The sequence below is a fragment of the Anolis carolinensis genome, chromosome 2, assembly GCF_035594765.1.
Source record: "Anolis carolinensis isolate JA03-04 chromosome 2, rAnoCar3.1.pri, whole genome shotgun sequence".
In the NCBI taxonomy this organism is placed as follows: domain Eukaryota; kingdom Metazoa; phylum Chordata; class Lepidosauria; order Squamata; family Dactyloidae; genus Anolis; species Anolis carolinensis.
Genome location: NC_085842.1, coordinates 18,948,135 through 18,972,980, shown reverse-complemented (window position 1 = coordinate 18,972,980; position 24,846 = coordinate 18,948,135). Strand labels below are relative to the sequence as shown.

General features: G+C 42.2%; 2 protein-coding genes across 5 annotated transcripts in view; both read left to right on the top strand.

The window, feature by feature from the left end:
- Positions 1 to 891: 891 nt before the first annotated feature.
- On the top strand, positions 892 to 10,746 carry LOC100556859 (zinc finger protein 345). The gene is given in 6 exon segments (XM_062973366.1): positions 892 to 1,028; positions 1,529 to 2,033; positions 2,419 to 2,545; positions 3,355 to 3,425; positions 4,261 to 4,390; positions 8,745 to 10,746. Coding segments are annotated over 5 exon segments (2,232 nt in total). The 5' UTR covers positions 892 to 1,028; positions 1,529 to 1,592; the 3' UTR covers positions 10,208 to 10,746.
- A 2,700-nt stretch (positions 10,747 to 13,446) lies between these two features.
- LOC100556470 (zinc finger protein 883-like) overlaps positions 13,447 to 24,846 on the top strand; it is a 47,828-nt gene continuing 36,428 nt past the window's right edge. Inside the window, exons 1-6 of one of the 4 annotated variants that reach the window (XM_062973391.1) lie at positions 13,448 to 13,545; positions 16,780 to 17,284; positions 17,666 to 17,792; positions 18,770 to 18,840; positions 20,103 to 20,229; positions 22,276 to 23,834. In XM_062973391.1, coding sequence (XP_062829461.1) covers positions 16,904 to 17,284; positions 17,666 to 17,792; positions 18,770 to 18,840; positions 20,103 to 20,229; positions 22,276 to 23,282 — 1,713 coding nt within the window. In that variant the 5' untranslated portion in view covers positions 13,448 to 13,545; positions 16,780 to 16,903 and the 3' untranslated portion in view covers positions 23,283 to 23,834. The other 3 variants (XM_062973388.1, XM_062973390.1, XM_062973389.1) reach the window with 3 other exon arrangements.

Here is a 24,846-nt window from a genome sequence, read left to right as displayed (position 1 = left end):
AATGAATTTCTTATTTAATATTTCTTAAAATTGGAGTCTGATTTCTTTTTATCATAAATCAGATATGCATGCCATCCATATTTTAGATCAGTCCCTTCCGTTGTAAGTAGTCTTAGAAATATCCTCTCTTTCATCTATGACCTAGCTGCAGAATCATAGTATAGTCTCATATATGGTAATGCCTTTCCTCCTCTATCTATTACATTTTATGTGTATTTCATTTTTTTAATTGAATAAACATGTAACATAAGTGAGAGACATACATACATACCATTCCATCGTGCATAAAAAATAAAAGAAAAAAAATGACAAAAAAGAAAAGGAAGAGATAATAATAAAAAAAGAAAGGAAAGAAACAAAAAAAATTAGGGCCTAAGTCATCCCTACAAACACAACATTTGTCCACTCACAATACAGTCATATTAAAATTGACTTCCCTCTGTTGTGTGGTGCTTTGCAAACTTTTCTTTCTATGTATAATACATCTTTGTTTCTCTTATTTGCTCGTTACCTCTTTATTTACATAGTCTGGGACGGTTCTTTATTCAGTCGTTCTTCACTGAGTCTTCTTCATATTATTATCTTACATTTTTCGTTTCTTAGATAATTTTTAATTATTTCCCAATCTGTTTGTTTTCTTGGTTTTCCTTGAGTGTTTGATAATAAATATGTTAATTTGTCTATGTTCATTCTTTCAAAAATTTTATTATACCATAATTTAATGTCCGGTCTATTTTTTCCCCCCTCCATTTTTTGGCATAGATTAGTCTTGCAGCTGTTGTTAAGTATTTCATTTTTATTCAGGGTTTTTAAATTTTCCAAATGAATTTTATCAGTTCTTTACTTTTTTTTCTCGTGTCAGGAGCAACTGGAGTTGCTTCTGGAGTGAGAGAATTGGCCGTCTGCAAGGACGTTTCCCAGGAGATGCCCGGTTGTTTTGATGTTTTTACCATCCTTGTAGGAGGCTTCTCTCATGTCACCGCATGGAGCTGGAGCTGATAGAGGGAGCTCATCCGCACTCTCCCCAGGTGTGATTCGAATCTGGCAGCCTTTACTGCAGGCTTTAAAGAGTGCTTCTTCTAACAAAATTGATATTGTCTGAAATAAATATAACATTTTTGAGATTACATTCAATTTGATTGTTGAAATTCTAGAGATAGGTCTAATATTCTCCCACCATTGTAGGTCTTTCCATATTTTTTCATAGTTGCTTTTAAAAAGATTCAGTTTCAGTTTGTTACCTGGATTTCCAAATATTTTATTTTAGTTGTTATATTGATTTTTGTCACTTGTTTCAAAGTCTACTGGTTCTTTTTTTACAAGAAAGGCTATGGATCATGTAGCATCAGCTGAAGGAATCATGTGGGGATAGTGTGGGTTGGGACTGAATGGGAGTTCAATGGAAGGCCAGGTGGGTCTGTAGGCTGGAGAAGCAGAGGCCCAACTGGAAGGAGGGTCCAGCATTTTTTTACTCTACAAGAAAAGGCCCCCCTGAAGCCTTTTGTCTAATTCTGCCTTTCTTTCTCAGAGGAACTGTGATTGTTGGCTGGGAATTTTGGAGTAGAGCCTGTTGAGGGATTTCTTTCCCTTGAATGAAGAGGAAGGAAAAGCATCTTGGATACGGTTTGGTTCTCCATCAGAGTGGTTCCAACATGGAAAGACCCAACTCACCTGGACTTGAAGCAGGCAGGACTCCTGAGAGCAGTGGGGAATATTGGAAAAGAACTACGCAGACGTTCCTGAATGGCCACATACAGCGCCAGCGGTTCAGGCAGTTCTCCTACCAAGAGGGTGAGGGGCCAAGAGAGGTTTGCAGCCGCCTCCACGATCTCTGCCGCCAGTGGCTGAAGCCCGAGCAACACACCAAGGCTGAGATGCTGGACCTGGTGATACTGGAGCAGTTCCTGAGCCTCCTGCCCCCAGAGATGGGGAGCTGGGTCCGAGAGTGTGGGGCAGAGACCTCTTCCCAGGCGGTGGCCCTGGCGGAAGGCTTCCTCCTGAGTCAGGCAGAGGACAAGAGGCAAGAAGAACAGGTGAGAGCATTTCCTCTTGGTTTCACTAACCTTGGGGCTGATGGAGAGATTAAACATACATCCTGCCTTTCTTCCAAGATGGGACCAAAATGGGGGAGAAGCCGGACCCTGTTCCCTCTGCCTCTTTTCCCACCTGCTCTGCCCCTCCTGCTGTCACCTCCATATCCACTGTGAACTCTGTTGCTGCTCTACACAAATTTGTTGACCCCAAATATAACATTGAAAATGATGGGAAGGGGATTATGGCATTTGTTTCAAACTAGGTTGCAATCTCAGGGTTATTCTTTTTTTAAAAAAAAAAAAGTCCATGCAGTTTCTGTACATAGGTCTGTGATTGTTTTGAACTTTCCCCATACTACTTCTTGAATACTCTGTGCTCTTCCAGACCCAAAATAACTGCATGGAAGTCCAGTCTAATGTCCCTGCATCAGAGAAATCCCCATCAAACACCAACCAGAGTCTCAGGCAGAAGAAGCTCAAGCAGGAAGGAAATGGGGCTGCAGCCTTGGGGGGTAAGAAGGAACTCTTCTGGGAGTCTTGGTGTTTTATGCCAGTGTAAATTCCCCTTTGGAGGTATTGTAGCACATCCACAGTTTGAGCTTGGGAAAGTGCATATGCAGGATCATTTGGCTTTGAGATGGGTATATATCTTAAACTCGTGTCCTTTGTTTTATGTACTTTAATATATATTTTATAGAAATGCAGTTTTAATGTAGATCTTTTATAGAAATATGTATATTTGTTGAATTATTGAAATGTTAGTGTTTTTAAAATTGTTTTGTAAACCACCTCCAGCTCCAAGAAGAGGCGGGTAAGAAATAAATTTATTATTATTATTATTATTATTATTATTATTATTATTATTATTATTATTATTATTATGAGGAGGAGGAGGAGGAGGAGGAGGAGGAGGAGGAGGAGTTATTCAATTGCAGAAGTTGTAATTTCAGTGTGATTTGCAGTTTTCTTTCTTGCAATACTTCTACATTAGCCTAAAGATGAATAGGACTGAAAATGCAGTCCTTCAGTATCTTCCTAGGTAGGACCCGAAGATCCACCATGAAACTGAGTTGGAAGACAAACAGACAACAAAGAATAACTTTAGTCAATTGAAATACCAAGTGCTAGTTTCAGTCCAACCTACTCACAGCACTGCTTGAGATAAAAAGTCCTAAACTTCAAAGTGTTACATATTCCTGGGCTGGGGAATGCTCCTGTGTTCATAGGGTCATTTCCTCATAGGTGTCTTTTTAGGACTGTAATTGTAACCCATGAGACATGTTTATGTAACCAGCTTTCCACACCTTGCTCTCTCTCCCAGGGGCTGGAATGATGTTGTTGTCGAATCCTCAGTTATTCCTTCCCCTTTCGGATGGAGTGAAACTGAATCAGGTAAGCAGAAGGATTCCTGGGAGAGGAGGAGTGGATCTGCCTGGGTTTCACTGATTCCAGGCTCAATCATCAAACATCTGTAGAAACAGAAAGGATTGAATGGGAGTTTTTTAAAAGTGAGATACTGAAGGCACAATTGCAAACAGTGCCATCAAGGGGGAAAAAATAAAGAGTAGTCTAAAGAAATTAGAATAGCTGTTCAAAGAACTTTCAGCTGAGCTAAGATTTAAAAGGGACAAGAAATGGAAAAGGGGGGGGGGAAATCACCAAAAAAGAATTCAAATGACTAACCAGTAGAGGTAGGGAAAAAGTCTAACAAGCTGAATCAGAAAATGAGCTCAGACTTGCCAAACAAATTGAAAACAATAAAAAGGGGTTCTTTGGTCTAAATTAGAAGAAAGTAGAAGAAGAAAAAACAAGGAAATGATAGGGTCTCTGTTTGGAGAAGGTGGTGAAATGCTAATGGGAAAGGGACAACGTAGAATGTTGCCGCAGGGCTCTTCCAGACAGCACTAAATCACGGGTTTTAAATAGGGGCAAAAATCCCAAGACTTCAGAAGAGGTCCATATACAGACCTATTAGTCCTGGGATTTCTGCCTCTGTTGTCCAGACTTTACTGCTTTGTTCTGAGATTTAGGTGCTCTCAAGATGGCCACCGTGGGACTTCTGCCGGAAACTTCAGAGGTTTGTTTTTTTTATTACAGTATTATTATTAAGCTATGACATGGAGGCCATAGTCCTTTCCCTTTCAAACAGCCAACAGGAATGTAAATTCTTATAATATTTTTCTTGATAGCTCTTTTGTAAGAAGAAAATATTTTCTTTTTCCACCAGGACCCAATCATCTCCTTTGAGGACGTGGCTGTCCATTTCTCCCTGGAGGAGTGGGCTCTCCTGGATCCTGATCAGAAAGTCTTGCACATGCAGATCATGGAGGAGATTCATGGGATTGTGGACTCGCTTGGTAAGACATTGATGGGGGTTTCAATTTCAAAATGCAGTATCCCAGTCAGCAGTTTCCTAGTGGAAGTAGTAGCCTAAATCATCACAATCTCTGAGAATTCTCAAGGCAGGACTATGTTAGAAATATATCATACAAGTGTACATAAGTTACACTCCCCTTGAGAACACAGGTCCGCAGTCTGGGGGTCTCCCTGGATTCAGTGCTCCTGGTTGATGCTCAGCTGTTGGTGGTGGTCGGGAGGAACTTCACACAGTTAAAGCTTGTTCGCCAGCTGCTACCGTTCGTCAAGAAGCCGGACTTGGCCATGGTAGTCCATGCCTTGGTTACATCCAGACTGGATTATTGCAACACACTTTACGTGGTGTTGCCTTTGAAGACAGTCTGGAAACTGCACGACGCCCCTATTGAAAACAGCTCCACTGGCTGCCGATAAGTTTCCAATCCAAATTCAAGGTGCAGGTTATGACCTACAAAGCCCTAAAAGGTTCGGGCCTCGCCTATCTTCGTGATCGGGTCTTCGCCTATATAACTCCTTAGCCTCTAAGATCTGTCAGGGAGGCCCTCCTCTTGCTCCACTTCTGTTACGGCACAATTGGTGGGGACAAGGAATAGGCCTTCTCGATGGTTACCCCTCGACTTTGATATACCATTCCCAGAGAGATTAGACAATCTCCCACGTTGTCCTCCTTTCGCAGGGATCTGAAAACTTGGTTGTTCCAGCATGCATTTGAGAACAATTAGTCCCTAGTTATAAATGCCCAGTCCCTAGGTTGCCAGAGAGTCCTTACTTACTTAGGTGATTCCTTGTAGCCTGAGGATGATGGTCCTCCAAGTGTAGTGTCTTGATGGTGGATGCGTAGATGGTTGTGGAGCATGTTCTTCCGCAGTGAGGACATCGGTTGGTGCATAGGCACTTATGATAGTAGTTGCCTGTTGTTTTTTGGCAAGGTTAATTCAGAGGGTTGAGAGTCGTTTGTTATTGCCGATGGGTGCTCCGGACAGGTGCTTCACCAGGTCATTTCTGCTCTCTGTACCTCATCCATTTCCCCAGCCCTATCATATGTTGTTTTGCACTACCCCATGCCCGACCCTTTTAGAGCCTGGCCATGCCCATTTTTGTAATTATGGTAATTGGTTCTTGTTGAACATGGTCTGATGGAGCCTCAATGCTTCTGTTTTTTCCCTCATATGTTTATTGTGTTTATACCAATGGTTCCCAAACTTCCAATCTCCCCTTTTTGGGCAAAGTCTTGGAACGCGTGGTCGCCTCACAACTTCAAGTGTTTTTGGAAGAAACGGATTATCTAGATCTGTCGCAGTCTGGCTTCAGATCATGTCATGGAACTGAAACAGCCTTGATCTCATTAGCGAATTATTTATGCAAGGAACTTGACTGGGGGAACATGTCCTGTTGGTTCTCTTGGATGTCTCAGTGGCTTCGATACCATTGACCATGGTATCCGTCTGTAGCACCTCGCGGGAATGGGACTTGGAGGTACTGTTTTACGGGTCCTTCCTGAAGGGTCTCTCTCAGAAGGTGTTACTGGGGGACACCTGCTCGGCCCCTGTGGGATCCCACAGGGCTCAGTATTGTTTCCCCCCATGTTGTTTACAATCTACATGAAGCCACTGGGAGACATCATCTTTGGAGTTGTGGAGATGAGTACCACCTGTACACAGATGACGTCCAACTCACCATGAAGGACAACTTCCAATCCAGCTGGCAAAAGAAGATAGTGCACAAAATTGCATCTCTTGGTCTATACCCAGAACTACTAACCAGCATGGGATATGACCAGGCCAAATCCCAGGTCAAGCAACATATAACAGACATTGAACACCAATTAGATCTGTCCAGTGCCCCATCCTTCATCACCAATGGAGACAGTAGGAGCCATACCTCCCCTATGGAATATCTTACTATGTTGGAGGTAGCCAACCATCGGAGAGCCTTTACTTTGGCACGATGTCATGCGCTCCCATCCGCAGTACTGGAAGGTCGTTACCAGAAGATTCCATACTCTGAGAGGCTATGTCCATGTGACTCAGGTCAGATAGAAACAACGGAGCATGTACTTCTGCAGTGCCTGTTTTACAGAGACATTCGAACACGTCTCATCATGCCATGGACAACTAAATACCCAGGACGTTCTGGACAATTTCTCTAACCTTATTGCTCTCAGATACCATCTCAGCTGTGACATATAATGTCGCCAAGTTCTGCACAGCTGCAATTAAAATCCGGCAGATGATGATTGAGAGCCAAAAGAACTAAGTATCGTCTATAGAATAGAGTTGGGAAAGCAGATATCGACCACTATTTATAGTTATAGGTTGTTATTTACAGTTAGAGGTATCCCCCCCCATGCCATCCCCACTCCCTTCCTTTAGACTCCCCCTGGATGATCCTGTGAGTTGAGTTGGGTCTTAATGGTACTGGTATATGATCTTCAGCCTAGATTTTAAATTTTGTCAAGGATTCAATTTTATAATGGTTTTTATTAATGTTGAAGTTTTTAGCCTAGATTTTAAATTTTGTTAAGGATTCAATTTTATAATGGTTTTTATTAATGTTGAAGTTTTTAGCCTAGATTTTAAATTTTGTCAGTGATTCAATTTTATAAGGGTTTTTATTAATATTGAAGTTTTTAGCCTAGATTTTAAATTTTGTCAATGATTTAGTTTTATAGGAGTTTTATTAATTGTGAAGTATATAACCTCTCGGATTTCATATGGATGTACGGGACTGGGTGCCCTTGATATGAGCTGGTCATTGACCGTAATAAAAGTTTACATTACATTACAGATGACGTCCAACTCTATCACTCTTTTCCACCTACTTCTTTGGGGGCCGTCCAGGTCCTGAATTGGTGCCTGGCAGATGTGAAGATCTGAATGAGGGTGAACAAATTGAAATTGAATCCAGACCGGACTGAGATACTCTTGGTCAGTCTGAGTATAGGGTATAGGGTTACAGCCTGTGCTGGACGGGGTTACACTCTCCATCCAGCTTAGGAATCCTGGATTCATCACTGAGCCTGGAATCCCAGGTTTCAGTGGTGGCTAAAAGAGCTTTTGCACAACTAAAACTTGTGCACCAGCTGAGCCCCTACGTTGAGAATCCTAATGGTTGTTCATGATCTTGTTACATCACAAATAGACTACTGCAATGTGCTCTACATTGGATTGCCTTTGAAGACTGTTCAGAAGCTCCAAGTAGTCCAACGGGCGGCAGCCAGATTGCTCACTGGAGCAACATACAGGCAACATATAATCTCCCTGCTGTGTCAGTTCCACTGGCTGCCAATTTGCTACCAAGCACAATTCAAGGAACTGGCTTCAGCCTACACAAGCCTAAATGGTTCTGGCCCAGCTTACCTGTTCAGCATATCTCCCCTATGAACTAGCCCAGGCATTAAGATCTTCTGGGGAGGCCCTGCTCTTGGTTCCACCCCCTTCGCAGGTGCGGCTGGTGGGAACGAGGGACAGATCCTTCTCAGCAGTGGCCCCTGGGCTGTGGAATTCCCTTCCCAGCGACATCAGATTGGCTCCCTCCCTGCTGTCCTTCAGAAATAAAGTTAAATTTGGCTATGGAACGAGACGTTTGAAGATGAATGAAATGTGGTTGGAATGGCTTTTGGACTATGATTTCAGGACTATGTGCTATGTTTTTAACTCTTTATTTTAAATGTACAGCAGTCTCACTTATCCAGCATTCGCTTATCCAAAGTTCTGGATTATCCAACACAGTTTGCCTCCCGCCCCAATCCACAGCTGTTTCTCTAGGCAGCAAGGACTAAACTTTTTATGGATTTAATTTCTGACAATGTTGCTACATGGCAAGTTCATTTTATGCAATTATATCTTTATTTGTAGTCAAGTTGTTAGTTGCCAATTTTTTTGTCAATGTTTTCAATATATTGCGATATATGGTGCTAAATTCATAAATACAGTAATTACTATATAACGTTACTGTGTATTGAACTGCTTTTTCTATCAATTTGTTGTAAAACATGATGCTTAATTCATAAAATCGTAACATAATTTTCCTTAATCCCTCATTATTATCCAACATATTCACTTATCCAATGTTCTGCTGGTCCGTTTATGTTCGATAAGTGAGACTCTACTGTATTTATATGTTACTGTTTTGATTTTAATCCACAGTATATTTTGTATTTTGTTTACTGTTATGTTTTAATGCAACATTGAATTATTGTCAAATTGGAAGCCACTCTGAGTACCCCTTGGGGTTGAGATAAAGAGGGATAAAAATATATCCACTTGTTATCCCACTTTCTTAGACTCCTTATCACTCACGCTCATGAATGATTGTTTCTGCCCTTCTTCACAGCAGATAACTGGAAGAAGAGCAATGTATGCACCAAACACAAGAAGCATTTGGGACACAATGGAGGCCTTCCTAGACAACAGGAAACCCACAGTGAAGATGAAGATTCTGACAGAGAAAGGCCCTACAAATGCAATGTAGGAGGACAATGTTTTACCCAAAATATGGAACTTGTGCTTCACAAGACACTCCATGCTGGGAAAATCCATTGTACATGGAATGAATCAGAAAAAAGTGTTGCTGATTGCCAATTGCCACATCTGAGCCAAGGAGAAATCTTTGAAGGACCTGAGGATTTCAAAAACTGGGAGTTTGGAAATTTTTTTATACAGAGTTCACACTTGGTGAAACATGAGAGATTTCTCACAGAACAGGAACCATACCAATGCCAGGAACGTGGGAAATGGTTTGCTGACGGTTCAGCCTTGGTGAGGCACAAAAGACTCCAAACAGGAGAGAAGCCATACCAATGCCAGGAGTGTGGGAAATGTTTTACTTGCAGTTCAAACTTGGTGAGGCACAAAAGAATCCACACAGGAGAGAATCCATATCAGTGCCCGGAGTGTGAGAAATGTTTTGCTTGCAGTTCAAACTTGGTGACGCACATGAGACTCCACACAGGAGAGAAGCCATACCAATGCCACGAGTGTGGGCAATGTTTTACTTTCAGTTCACAATTGGTGAGCCACAAAAGACGCCACACAGGAGAGAAGCCATACCAATGCCAGGAGTGTGGGAAATGTTTTGCTTGCAGTTCAAACTTGGTGACACACAAGAGACTCCACACAGGAGAGAATCCATACCAATGCCAGGAGTGTGGGAAATGTTTTACTTGCAGTTCAAACTTGGTGAGGCACAAAATAATCCACACAGGAGAGAATCCATACCAGTGTCAGGTGTGTGGGAAATATTTTGCTTCGAGTTCAAACTTGGCGACGCACAAGAGACTTCACACAGGAGAGAATCCATACCAATGCCAGGAGTGTGGGAAATGTTTTGCTTTCAGGTCACAATTAGTGAGCCACAAAAGGCACCACACAGGCGAGAAGCCATACCAATGCCTGGAGTGTGGGAAATGTTTTTTTGACAGTTCTGCCCTGGTGAGCCACAAAAGAGTCCACACAGGAGAGAAGCCATACCAATGCCAGGAGTGTGGGAAATGTTTTACTTGCAGTTCAAACTTGGTGAGGCACAAACGACTTCACACAGGCGAGAAGCCATACCAATGCCAGGAGTGTGGGAAATGTTTTGCTCGTAGTTCACAACTGGTGAGCCACAAAAGACTTCATACTTGAGAGAAGCCATTCATATGCCAGGAGTGTGGGAAATGTTTTGTTCAAAGTTCCTCCCTTGTGAGCCACCAGGGAGTTCATACAGGAAAAAAACCATACAAATGCACGGATTGTGGGAAATGTTTTGTTCACACTTCATCTCTTAAGAAGCACCATAAAATACACACAGGCTAAAAGACATACAAATGCCAGGTGTTTGTTTGGGGTTCATACCTTTTTGAACTATCACAGACTACATACAGGAGAAACATCATCCAAAGAGCTAGATAATAAGTAATAAAATGAGTGGCAACAGGGAAATTGCAGGTCCTGGATATTCTGGTATTGTAGATGATACATTCAACGTTTCCTGATGAACCCATGTGATTCCTTTGGCTTCCAGTAACACTTGGCTTGACTGTGGAGTGATTTCTTAGACAAATCTCTTCTTAGTTTCGAACTCTGTTCAGGTTTTTGCTTCTTCTTTTTTTTACTTGGGACTGTTTTGGAGAACTCTTTTGCTTCTTTGGACACCCAGATCATCTGATTTCAAACAGGACCGTTAGAGAAGTTCTGCCAAAGATTTGGTAGATTCTCCTTCCTTGTCATTTCAGTCTCTAAGTTGAGGTCTTCTTCTCTGGAGCAGCAGAAAGCAAGCTTCCTGTGACAATCCTTCAGAGGGTTAAATACGATTGTCATGCCATTTATTTGAAAAATAAACCATATGTAATTCCTTCAGTTGTCCCTCTGGGCTTAGTTTCCAGCTCCTTTATCAGCTTGGTTGCAAATTTCCAGTTTGTGAATATTGTTTTCACCCAGGATTCCAGAATTGTTCACAATGCTTCTGCTGAGGCCAAGCCAAAGGAAAAGATGCTTACACTATTATTTCCCTTGATGTGCAAATTGTATATATGGCTAGCATTTACTATTTGTTCCCTGCTCCTGGTACACACACTTTTAATCCACATCAAATTCATCATCATCATCATTTAATTACTTATTAATCGCCCTCCATCCAAGATGCTCTAGGCGATTTACAAGATAAAATTGTAAAGGATAAAAACATACATACAAATATTGATAAAATTAACATAAATTGAAAAACATGAGCCTTGTTATTTCAGAATTAACCATTTTATATATCATTGATTTTGTTATAGACTGTGATCATTTGATCTATTTTGCAAAATCTAAGTCCCTGGATCTTATACATGAAGGAAATAAGTTTCTCTGTGTAAACCAGGCATGGGCAAACTTTGGCCCTCCAGGTGTTTTTGAACTTCAACTCCCACCATTCTTAACAGTCCGTAAGCTGGCTGGGATTCCTGGGAATTGAAGTCTGACGTTTGCCGATGTAGAGTGACAAAAACAACAGTGTTTTTATAATTAATACAAGCTTCTCAACTAGCCCCTTCTAATTGTTTGAGGAAACCTAATTACCAATAAAGGAATTACCATATGTACGTGAATCCAAGGCACACCCTTTTTTTTTGCTAATTGACCAAAATGGCAAAATTGGGGTGCGCATTACATTTGTGAAATGGTGCATTAATTCCTGTGTGGGAGTGCAGGCGTTGGCTCACAGGAGAGGCAGCGGGAGCACATATCGGCCTCCCTGCCTGCCCCGCCTTTGCATTCGGCCCCTCCGCTCACCTGGCCCGACAGAGCCAAGGCCGTCTCTTACTGCTGCTGGTGAGGCCTTTTCCTGCTGCCTTGCCAGAACCAGAGCCACCACCCGTGTCTCTGTGCCACTGGGCTGTGCCATCCCCTCCACGCCTTTTAAACCTTTTTTCTGCCCTTTCCATTTTTCTCTCCCTTTCTCTTCTTTCCTTCCTTTCCTTCTCTCTCCCTTCCACCTTCCCTCTTTCTTTGTTCCCTTTCTCTCTTCTATCCTCTTGTCATCCATCTCTCCCTCTTACTTTTTCTTTCCTATCTTCTCTCCATCCCTTCTTCTCTCTTCCTTTTATTTCTTCCCTTATTGCCTTATTTCCTTCTCATTCTTGTTTCTTTCCTCTCTCGTCTTTTTATTTTTCCACTTCCTTTCCTCCTTTTCATTCCATCTTCCCTCCTTCCAATTTCTCCCATCTTCCTTTCTTTCCCATCGTCCCATCAAGAGCTACCGGATTCTCTGGTCTTACTTTCCTTGGTAATAAGAGTTGTTGTGGCTCTTTTTAGACACACTGCACACACCTGGGGACTGAGCCAACTATCTTGGAAAATAGTTCAATGCTTTTCCTAGTAGCAGGTTATCAGGGGTACGGTTGTTGCTGGGTATATTGTGTGGTGGTGCCTCTGTGTCTGCTTCTTTTCAAAGTCATTTCTGTGTTTTACCATGTACAAGAACCGGTATTACTAATTTCCATCCCCAACCAGGTAAATGGATTAAGAAGCAAAGATGTACGTTGGATACCAAGTGTGCCATCAAAACCTCAAGCATACCCAATGTATTGTCAAAGACTTTTATGGCTGGGATCACAGAGTTGTTGTATGTCTTGATAACCTGATAACCTGCTACTAGGAAAAGCATTGAACTATTGTCCAAGATACGATTGTATGTTTTCCGGGCTGTGTGGCCATGTTGCAGAAGTATTCTCTCCTGACGTTTCGCCCACATCTATGGCAGGCATCCTCAGAGGGGGTGAGGCAACCTCTGAGGATGCCTGCCATAGATGTGGGCGAAACGTCAGGAGAGAATACTTCTGCAGCATGGCCACACAGCCCGAAAGACATACAACAACCCATACCCAATGTATTTTGGGCTCTAGTTCATAGTTTTATTTCTCATTCTAACTAACAAGGTGGGTGAAAATCTGAACCTCACTGAGTTGGTTGTACTGAGGACGGGCTGGGTATATCTCCTTATTACTCCACTATATTTGCCCCTATATTTGTAGTAGTCATGTGCAAGACTGAAATGTGAAAATCAATTACAATTTGTAACAAAACTCTGAATTCAGATTCCCTTTCCTTAGCAGAAGGCTGCTTTGGAGAGAAGCTATGGCAGCAGGGGATTTCTCAATGAAGAGCCTGCTTGTGATGGGTGCTTTAGTTGTATCTCCCACCCAAGTCTGTGTTTCTCCTCCTTGGGAAAAGGGAGCCCTGGGACTTGGCCCAGGGCTGAGACATTCTCCTTCTGTTGTGGATGGAGGTCTGCTCAGCTCTTCTCTGATCTGCTCCCTGGACTGATTGGTTCCCTTTAATGTTCAGTGGGGTTGGGGAGCAATGGTTTGGCAGGCAGAGAATATATCTAACTAACCATCCTATGAATACAGAATTTGTCTTCCATGGCTATATCTGTTCCCTCATTTTGCGTCCTTTGGTTCCAGGGCTTTTGGGAGATGCTCTTTCCCCCTCCTTATAGAGTAACGCTGGGCAAGGAAGGGTTAAGGGGAGGGAGTTTGTTTCCCAGAGAGGCAGGAAGGAAGTGGGCCTCCTTAGACCAAGCTTTCCTGTCCCTCTAGGAACCAAACTCACTCCCCTTAACCCTTCCTTTCCCGGTCTGGAGAGGAGCCTGTCTCCTCTTCCTCCTCCCGGTGAGTCTTATTCCCAGACCTTCTCCAAAGGGCCGAAGAGAGGCCGAAGCCCACAACACCTGGAGGGAGGGACGAGGTTGGCCCAGGCCTGCACTAACCTGGGATTGGGGGCCATCACATTCTCCATCCGGGAGATCCTTCTGAGGAGAGAGAGACAGGCCGAGGCCCAATGGCGTTGCCCTCCCAACCCCCTCACCTGCCAGCCTGGGTCTTCTTTCCCCCCCTTAAGGTTTTTGTTATGTATTTCACCCACTGAATCATGGGTTCTTTTCTGTCTTCATCAATTGTAAAATCTTTCAGAAGAAATTTATGCTGCTTTCCCATTGGCTTGTTTTTTGCCTGTAGTACCCTTTTCCCCCTAAAATAAGACATCCCCAGAAAATAAGACCTAGTAGAGGTTTTGCTGAATTGCTAAATATAAGGCCTCCCCTGAAAGTAAGACCTAGCACCGTTTGTGTTTGGAAGCATGCCCACCAAACAGAACACCAGAGCATGCAGGATCGGGAAATGAACGTACCATAGAGTGTTGTACATGGAAATATTGGTAGTAACAAGAAATTCTTGATAGGATTCACAATTTGTCTGGTTATGCTGGCTTGTGATGACAACTACTGTACAGTATATAATAAATGTTCATTTTTTTGTTCAACAATAAATGTGAATTTTTCTTCATGGAAAAATAAGACATCCCCTGAAAATAAGACCTAGCGCATCTTTGGGAGCAAAAATTAATATAAGACACTGTCTTATTTTCGGGGAAACACGGTAGTTGGTTCCATTGATTCTCCGATTCTTGTCTCCCTTTTTTTTTTAGTCCAGATGAACTGGAGTCGAGTATAATAAAACCATGTCATTGTTGAGTCTTCTTTTTGTTGCTCTTGTGCTTTTAATTTCTGCAGAGTTCTTTTTTCTAATACAGTAGAGTCTCACTTATCCAAGCTAAAGGGGCTGGCAGACGCTTGGATAAGCAAATATCCTGGATAATAAGGAGGGATTAAGGAAAAGCCTATTAAACATCAAATAAGGTTATGATTTTACAAATTAAGCACCAAAACATCATGTTAGACAACAAATTGGACAGAAAAAGTAGTTCAATACGCAGTAATGTTATGTTGTAATTACAGTACAGTCTCGCTTATCCAACGTAAACGGGCCAGCAGAATGTTGGATAAGCGAATATGTTGGATAATAAGGAGACATTAAGGAAAAGCCTATTAAACATCAAATTAGGTTATGATTTTACAAATTAAGCACCAAAATATCATGTTAGACAACAAATTTGACAGAAAAAGTAGTTCAATACGCAGTAATGTTATGTTGTAATTACAGTAGAGTCTCACTTATCCAACGTAAACAGGCCAGCAGAATGTTGGATAAGCGAATATGTTGGATAATAAGGAGAGATTAAGGAAAAGCCTATTAAACATCAAATTAGGTTATGATTTTACAAATTAAGCACCAAAACATCATGTTATACAACAAATTTGACAGAAAAAGTAGTTCAATACGCAGTAATGCTATGTAGTAATTACTGTATTTACAAATTTAGCACCAAAATATCATGATGTATTGAAAACATTGACTACAAAAATGCGTTGGATAATCCAAAATGTTGGATAAGCAAGTGTTGGATAAGTGAGACTCTACTGTGGCCCGGGCTGTGGCGCAGGCGGGAGAGCAAGCCAGTGCAATTAACTGCAATGAATCACTCTGACCAGGAGGTCATGAGTTCGAGGCCCCTCGGAGCCTATGTTTGTCTTGTCTTTGTTCTATGTTAAAAGGCATTGAATGTTTGCCTATATGTGTAATGTGATCCGCCCTGAGTCCCCTTCGGGGTGAGAAGGGCGAAATATAAATGCTGTAAATAAATAAATAAATACTGTACTGTATTTAAGAATTTGGCACCAAAATATCACAATATATTGAAAACATTGACTACAAAAATGCATTGGATAATCCAGAACCTTGGATAAGCGAGTCTTGGATAAGTGAGACTCTACTGTAGTTGTTTATAAGTTAGATATTTTCTCCTATGTGTTCTCTCTTGTGGTTTTGTCAATGCAAGTATTTTATTGTAAAAAAATTACTTTGTATTTATTCCATACTCTCATCAATGAATTTCTTACTGGTTGTTTCTTAAAATTGGAGTCCGATTTTATTTTATCATAAATCAGATATGCATGCCATCCATATTTTAGATAAGTCTCTTCCGTTGTAAGTAGTCTTTCATTATTTAGAAATATCCTCTCTTTTATCCATGTCCAAGCTGCTGAATCATAGTATAGTCTGATGTATGGTAATGCAATTCCTCCTTTATCTTTTGCATCTTATACATTTTTAATTTTGATTCTGGGTTTTTAATTTTTCCAAATGAATTTTGTTGTTTCTTTATTCTTCTGAAAAAATTGGTATTGTCTGAAATAAATATAACATTTCTGAGATTGCATTCATTTTGATTGTTGAAATTCTAACCAATCAAAATACAGTAGAGTTCCGATTACCCGAGTTCCGGTTAACCGAGACTCCGTATTATTTGAGGCACTGCCGGGGGCGCCCCTCCCTCTCTCTCTCCTCTTGAGTTCCTTCCTGGGGCCGCCAGAGGAAGGGAGCTCGAGAGAAGGAGAGGGAGAGGGAGGAGGAAGCGCTCTGCGATTGCTGCTGCCTAGCACTCGTGGGGTGCTTGAGAGCTTGCAGCAGCAATCGCGGGGTGCTTCTCTAAACCAGATTGCCAGGAGGGATAATAGGGCCTCCCTATTATCCAAGCAGTTTGGTTATCAGAGATTGGGCCCGCCCCTTTATGTCGGATAACCGGAACTCTACTGTAGGTCTAAATGTTTCCTCCTATGTAGGTCTTGTTGTTTTTCTTTCCATACTCTTTCATAGTCATTTTTAAATAATTCAGTATCTGTTTGTCATCTGGATTTCTAAATATTTTAGTTTAGTTGTTATATTGATTTTTGTCTCTTGTTTCAAAGTCTCCTGGTTCTTATTTACAAGAAAGGCTATGGATTGTGTAGCATCATCTGAAGGAATCAGTGGGGGGATAGTGTGGGTTGGGACTGAATGGGAGCTCAATGGGAGGCCAGGTGAGGCTGGGTGGGTTTGGGTCTGGAGGCTGGAGAAGCAGATGCCCCACCATTACCTGGCTCCGAAATAAATAAAAGGCTTGTTCTTTTACTCTCCTAGAAAAAGTGTCCCGAAGCCTGTTTGTTTAATTCTGCCTTTATTTCACAGAGGAAATGTGATTGTTGGCTGAGAATTTTGGAGTAGAGCCTGTTCAGGGATTTCTTTCCTTTGAACGAAGAGGGAGGAAAAGCATCTTGGATACGGTTTGGTTCTTCATCAAAGTTGTTCCAACATGGAGAAACCCAACTCACCTGGACCTGGAGCCGGCAGGGGCCCCGAGAGCAGTGAGGAATATTGGAAAAGAACTATGCAGATGTTCCTGAATGGGCACATAAAGGGCCAGCGCTTCAGGCAGTGCTCCTACCAAGAGGGTGAGGGACCCAGAGAGGTTTGCAGCCGCCTCCACGATCTCTGCCGCCAGTGGCTGAAGCCAGAGCAACACACCAAGGCTGAGATGCTGGACCTGGTGATCCTGGAGCAGTTCCTGAGCCTCCTGCCCCCAGAGATGGGGAGCTGGGTCCAAGAGTGTGGGGCAGAGACCTGTTCCCAGGCGGTGGCCCTGGCGGAAGGTTTCCTCCTGAGTCGGGCAGAGGACAAGAGGCGGGAAGAACAGGTGAGAGCATTTCCTCTTGGTTTCACTAACCTTGGGACTGATGGAGAGATTAAACGTACATTCTGCCTTTCTTCCAAGATGGGTGGGAGAAGCCAGACTCTTTCAGCCTCTTTCCCCACCTGCTCTGCCCCTCCTGCTGTTACCTCCATATCCACTGTAAGTTCAGCTGCATCTCAATGTCTAATCTTAACATTGAAATTCTTTGACCCTAGATATACGTAACATTGAAAATGATGGAAGGGGGAGTGTGGCATTTGTTTCAAACTAGGTTGCCATCTCAGAGTTATTCTTTTAAAAAAAGTCCATGCAGTTTCTACACATAGGTCTGTGATTTCTTGAACTCTCTCCATGCTACTTCTTGAATACTCTGTGCTCTTCCAGATCCAAAATAACTGCATGGAAGTCCAGTCTAATGTCCCTGCATCAGAGAAATCTCCATCAAACACCAACCAGAGTCTCAGGCAGAAGGAGCTGAAGCAGGAAGGAGATGGGGCTGCAGACTTGCAGGGTAAGGAGGAACTCTTCTGGGAGTCTTGGTGTTTTATGCCAGTATAAATTCCATTTTGGAGGGATTGCAGCACATCCACAGTTTCAACTTGAGAAGATGCATATGCAGGATCATTTGGCCTTGTGATGGGAATATATCTTAAACTCATGTCCTTTGTTTTATGTCTGTTTTATGTACTTTAATATGTTTTATATAGAAATGCAATGTTCAATTTTTTAAATTGTGTTTTAACCCATCTCGAGTTGCGGGAAGAGGCTGGAAATTATTAGTATTATTAGTATTAGTATTAGTATCATTATTACTAGGCATTTGATTGCAAGAGGTGTAATTTCAGTGTGATTTGCAGTTTTCTTTCTTGTGATTTTTCTACATTAGCCTAAAGATGAATTCAGCCCTTCAGTATCTTCCTAGGTTTCTAACTGGTTCCCACATCCACTTAATTATTTTTTCAATTTTATTCATATTGTTCCATTTACAATTTGTTATTTCCATTTGCAATTTTTATATCTCTATATTTAACATAATAACTAGTTAGTAATTATTTAGAGAATGTGCTAAGATGTGGAGTGGAAAAATTAAGATTGAGATAGATATTTCCAATGTAACTTTTGTAGCTTGCTGTATAAATTGCATATACCAGGAGGGGAGGGTGGGAATGGGATAAAATAATAAAACAATAATAAAAAAGTATCTTCCCAGGTGGGACCCAAAGCTAAGATGAGTCATGAAACTGAGACAACACAGAATAACTTTAATTAATTGAAATACCAAACCCAGTACTAGTTTCAATCTAAACTACTCACAAAACTAGTTGAGATAAAAAAATCCTAAACTCCAAATTGTTATATATTCCCGGGCTGTTGAATGCTCCTGTGTTCTTAGAGTCATTGCATCATAGGTTTCTCTTTAGGACTGTAATTGTCACCTCTGAGACGTGTTTATGTGACCAGCTTTCCACACCTTGCTCTCTCTCCCAGGGGCAGGAATGATGTTGTTGCTGAATCCTCAGTCGTTTCTTCCCCTTTGTGATGGAGTGGAACTGAATCAGGTAAGCAGAAGGATTCCTGGGAGAGGAGGACTGGAGCTGCCTGGGTGTCATTTGTTCCAGGCTCAATCATCAAACATCTGTTGAAACCGAAAAGATTGAATGAGAGTTTCTTAAAAGTTGAGATACTGAAGGGACAATTGCAAACAGTGCCAACAAGGAGGAAAAAATTATGAGAAGTCTGAACAAACCAGAATGGATGTTCAAAGAATGTTCTAGTGAGCTAAGATTTAAAAGAGACATGTAGAATAAATGGAAAAGGGGGGAAATCACCAAAAAAGAATTCAAACGACTAACCAGCACAAGTAAGGAAAAGGTCTAACAAGCCAAATCAGAAAATGAGCTCAGGCTTGCCAGAGAGATGAAAAACAAGAATAAGGGGTTCTTTGGTTGTGTCAGTAGAAGAAGAAAAAAATGAGGAAATCATAGGGTCTCTGCTTGGAGAAGGTGGTGAAATGCTAATGGGATTGGGAAAACATAGTTAGTTTAGTCTCAGTCTTCTCCCAAAAGGGGATCAGTATTCTACTTTAGCAAGATGGAGCAGATGAGGTAATAGGGGAAATGCAATCCAAAATAGGTAAATAAATAGTCCAGAAATACCTGGCCACTCCAAATGAATCCAAGTCTCCAGGGCCACATGAACTACATCCAAGAATACTGAAGTAACTAGCAGAAGAAATTTCAGAATCACTGTCAATAATCTTTGAGAACTTCCGGAGAACAGGAGAAATTCCAGCAGACTGGAGGAGGCAAAGGTTGTCACTATCTTCAAGAGTGGACAAAGGGTGCTCACTAGTGGTTCCTCTTCATCCTGGAAAGACGTGACTACTGGGGTGCTGAAGCGTTCTGTCCTGCACCAAGTGCTGTTCCACATCTTTCTTACTGACTTGGACGAAGGCTTAGAGGGCATGCTTATCAAGTTTGCAGATGACACCAAATTAGGAGGGATAGCGAATAATACTCCAGAAGACAGGATTAGAATTCAAAATGGCCATAACAAGTTAGAAAGCTGGTTGAAAACTAGGTTCTATCCAGACCTGGATATCACAATAAAAGCTGGAACATGTAGATATGATTCTACATATTAAGAAATGGTTTTGACTGTGACTTGCCGGGCGTCTCTACAAAACTTAAGCTATGACGAGGCTATAGCCCTTTCCCTTTTGAACAGCTAACAGGAATCTAAACCTGCTTTAAAGATTTTATTGTAATTATTTTTCTTGAAAGCCCATTTGTAAGAAGGAAATATTTTCTTTTTCCAACAGGACCCAATCGCCTTTGAGGATGTGGCTGTCCATTTCTCCCTAGAAGAGTGGGCTCTTCTCAATCCTGATCAGAAAGTCTTGCACATGCAGATCATGGAGGAGATTCATGGGATTGTGGACTCTCTTGGTAAGGTTCCTTCATTGATGGGGATTTCCATTTCAAAATGCAGTATCCCAGTCAGCAGTTTCCTTATGGGAACAGTATCCTTTTTTAAAAAAATAATTTTTATTGGTAAAACATGGTTGCTGATGCATTTCCATTAAAAAATATGGGGAAGGGGAGTCCAGGAGAGAGAAGGACCAGAAAGGAATTATATATATAAAAAGACAAGAATTGATTCATTTCAATTGGTGCAACCCGGGGATGTGGACATGATCCTTGGAGAGGCAAGTGTGACCATATGCATCCTGGATCCCTGCTTGATTATTCTGGCTGATAAAGCAGGCCAGAGGGGGTTTGGCGGAGTGGGTGAAGGTGGTGGTCAATGCCTCCTTGCCAGAAGGCAAAATTCCAGCAAGCCTAAATGAGGCTGTGATAAAACCACTGTTGAAAGAAACCATCACTGGACCCCACTCAACTGAACCATTTTCCACCAGTTTCCAATCTCTACTTTTTGGGCAAATCTTGGAATATGTGGCCACCCTGCAACTTCAAGTGTTCTTGGAAGAAACGGATTATCTAGATATGTCGCAGCCTGCCTTCAGATCATGTCATGGAACTGAAACAGCCTTGGTCTCCTTAGTGGATGATCTACGCAAGGAACTTGACAGAGGGAATGTGTCCCTGTAGGTTCTCTTGGATGTCTCAGTGGCTTCGATACCATAGACCATGGTATCCTTCTGGAGCACCTTGCGGGAATGGAACTTGAAGGGTCGCTCTCAGAAGGTGTTGCTGGGGGACACCTGCTTGGCCCCACAGCCCTTGTCCTGTGGGATCCCTCAGGGCTCAGTATTGTTTCCCCCCCATGTTGTTTACAATCTACATGAAGCCACTGGGAGAGATCATCTTTGGAGTTGTGGAGATGAATACCACCTGTATACAGATGACGTCCAACTCTATCACATTTTTCCACCTACTTCTAAGCAGGCTGTCCAGGTCCTGAACTGGTGCCTGGCAGATGTGATGATCTGGATGAGGACGAACAAATTGAAATTGAATCCAGACAGGACTGAGGTACTCTTGGTCAGTCTGAGTATAGGGTATAGGGTTACAGCCTGTGCTGGACGGGGTTACACTCCCTGTCCAGCTTAGGAATTCTGGATTCATCACTGAGTCTGGAATCCTAGGTTTCGGTGGTGGCTAAAAGAGCTTTTACACAACTAAAACTTGTGCACCAGCTGAGCCCGTACCTTGAAAAGCCAGACGGTTGTCCATGTTCTTGTTACATCTCAAATAGACTACTACTACAACATGCTCTACATTGGATTGCCTTTGAAGACTGTTTGGAAGCTCCAAGTAGTCCAACGGGCGGCAGCCAGATTGCTCACCAGAACAGCCTACAGGGAATATACAATCTCCCTGCTGTGTCAGCTCCACTGGCTGCTAATTTGCTACCGAGCACAATGCAAGGAACGGTCTTTAACCTACACAACCCTAAATGGTTCTGGCCCAGCTTCTCTGTTCAGCATATCTCCCCCTGTGAACCAGCCCTGCCCTTGGTTCCACCCCCTTCGCAGGTGCTGCTGGTGGGAACGAGGGACAGTTCCTTCTCAGCAGTGGCCCCTCGGCTGTGGAATTCCCTTCCCAGTGACATCAGATATGCTCCTTCCCTGCTGTCCTTCAGAAAGAAAGTTAAGCTTGGCTATGAAACCAGGGATTTGGAGAGTAGTTACAGTGAAAGATGTAGCTACAAGGTTTATGAAATGTGATTGGAACGGCTTTTGTAGTATGATTTCAGGACTATGTGCTATGATTTTAATTGTTGATTTTAAATGTATTTCTATGTTACTGTTTTGATTTTAATCCACAAAATATTTTGTATTTTGTTTGTTATGTTTTAATGCGGCATTGAATTATTGCCAAATTGGAAGCTGCTCTGAGTCTCCCTCGGGGTTGAAATAAAGCGGGATAAAAATAGAGTAGACAAATAAATCCATTTCTTATCCCACATTCTTAGACTCCTTATCACTCACACTGATGAATGATTGTTTCTGATTTTCTTCTTCACTGCAGATAACTGGAAGAAGAGCAATGTATGCACCAAACGCAAGAAGCACTTGGGACACAATGGAGGCCTTCCTAGACAACAGGAAACCCACAGTGAAGATGAACAGTGTGGACAGTGTTTTACCCAAAATATGGAACTTGTGCTTCACAAGACCGTCCATGCTGAGAAAAGCCATTGTACATGGAAAGAATCAGCAAAAAGTGTTGCTGATTGCAAATTGCCATATCTGAACCAAGAAGAAATCTTTGAAGGAAATGAGGATTTCATAAGCTGGGAGTGTGGGAATTTTTTTATCCAGAGTTCACACTTGGTGAAACATGAGAGACTCCACACAGTACAGGAACCATATCAATGCCAAGAGTGTGGGAAATGTTTTCCATCTAGTTCAAATTTGGTGAACCACAAAAGAATCCACACAGGAGAGAATCCATACCAATGCCAGGAGTGTGGAAAATGTTTTGCTTGCAGTTCGAACTTGCTGAGGCACAAAAGACTCCACACAGGAGAGAATCCATACCAATGCCAGGAGTGTGGGAAATGTTTTGCTTTCAGTTCACAATTGGCGAACCACAAAAGACACCACACGGGAGAGAAGCCATACCTATGCCAGGAGTGTGGAAAATGTTTTTTTGACAGTTCAGGCCTGCTGAGCCACAAAAGAGTCCACACAGGAGAGAAGCCATACCAATGCCAGGAGTGTGGGAAGTGTTTTGCTGATGGTTCAGCCTTGGTGAGGCACAAAAGACTCCACACAGGAGAGAAGCCATACCAATGCCAGGAGTGTGGGAAATCTTTTGCTTACAGTTCACAATTCGTGATCCACAAAAGACTTCATACGGGAGAGAAGCCATACATATGCCAGGAGTGTGGGAAATCTTTTGTTCAAAGATCATCCCTTGTGAGCCACCAGAGAGTTCACACAAGAGAAAAGCCATACAGTTGCATGGTTTGTGGGAAATGTTTTGCTCACACTTCATCTCTTAAGAAGCACCATAAAATACACACAGGCTAAAAAACGTACAAAAGCCAAGTGTTTGGGAAACGTTTTGTTTGGGGTTCAGACCTTTGTGAACTATCACAGACTACATACAGGAGAGACATCATCCAAAGAGCTGGATTGTAAATAATAGAATGAGTGGCAACAGGGAAATTGCGGGTCCTGGACATTCTGGTGCTGTAGACGATTCGTTCAACATTTCCTGATGAACCCATGTGATTCCTTTGGCTTCCAGTAACACTTGGCTTGACTGTGGAGTGATTCCTTAGACAGTTGTCTTCTTAGTTTTGAACCCTGTTGGGGTTTTTTCCCCCTTTTTTTGACTTGGGAATGTTTTGGAGAACTCTTTTGCTTCTTTGGACACCCATAACCATCTGATTTCAAACAGGACTGTTTGAGAAGTTCTGCCAAAGATTGGGTAGATTCTCCTTCCTTGTCATTTCAATCTCTTAAGTTGAGGTCCTCTTCTCTGGAGCAGCAGAAAGGAAAACTTCCTGTGGCAATCCTTCAGAGGGTTAAATACGATTGTCATGCCACTTATTTGAAAAATAAACCATATGTAATTCCTTCAGTTGTCCTCTGGGCTTAATTTCCAGCTCCTTTCCCATTTGGGTTGAAAATTTCCAGTTTGTTAATGTTATTTTTCAGCTGGGTTCCAGAATTGAACACAGGGCTTCTCTTGAGGCCAAACCAAAGGAAAAGATGTTTACACTATTATTTCCCTTGATGTGCAAATCGTATCTCTGGCTAGAATTTGCTAGCTGTTTCCCTGCTCCTGGCACACACTTTTAATCCACATCAAATTGAAAAACATGTGTCTGTGCCACTGGGCTGAGCCATCACCCCCGCACCCATGCCGCCCCTTTAAACCTTCTTTCTGCCCTTTCCATTTTTCTCTCCCTTTCTCTTCTTTCCTTCTCTATCCCTTCCACACTTCCCTCTTTCTTTCTTCCCTTTCTCTCTTCTATCCTCCTGTCATCCATCGCTCCCTCTTCTTTTCTCTTTCCTATCTCCTCTCCATACCTCCTTCTCTCTTCCTTTTATTTCTTCCCTTACTGCCTTATTTCCTCCTCATCCTCTTTTTTCTTTTCCTTTCTCATCCTTTTTTCCCTCCTCTTTTTCTCTTCTCTTCTTTTCCTTCCCTCCCTCCTCCACTCTTCCTTCTGGACCAAGGTATTAACACCTCCAGCCCATCCTCTGTTCAGATTCAAGGCACGCCAATACCTTAAATCAAGAATCAGTTTTCTAAGATCTACAGAGATACTCGCAGGAACACCACAGCAAGCGAGAGTCCAAAAGTGGCAGGCCAAAACCCAGAATCTCAATCAGTGGCTGAGACCAGATGAGAGACTCCCTTCTGGGCACACAGAAGACTGAGCAAAGACTGTGCTCAGGCATCACGAGATGTAGACAGAATAGACCTTTTTTTTTGTAACATGTAACATAATACTTTTACATTTGCTCGTTATAAAACTCCACTCAAAACAGAGCCAAAGCTACTAACAGGAATGTAAGTAGATAAGTGTGTATTTTTAAAAACCTTTTCGAAACAATGTTAATTTGGGAATTTTCATATATC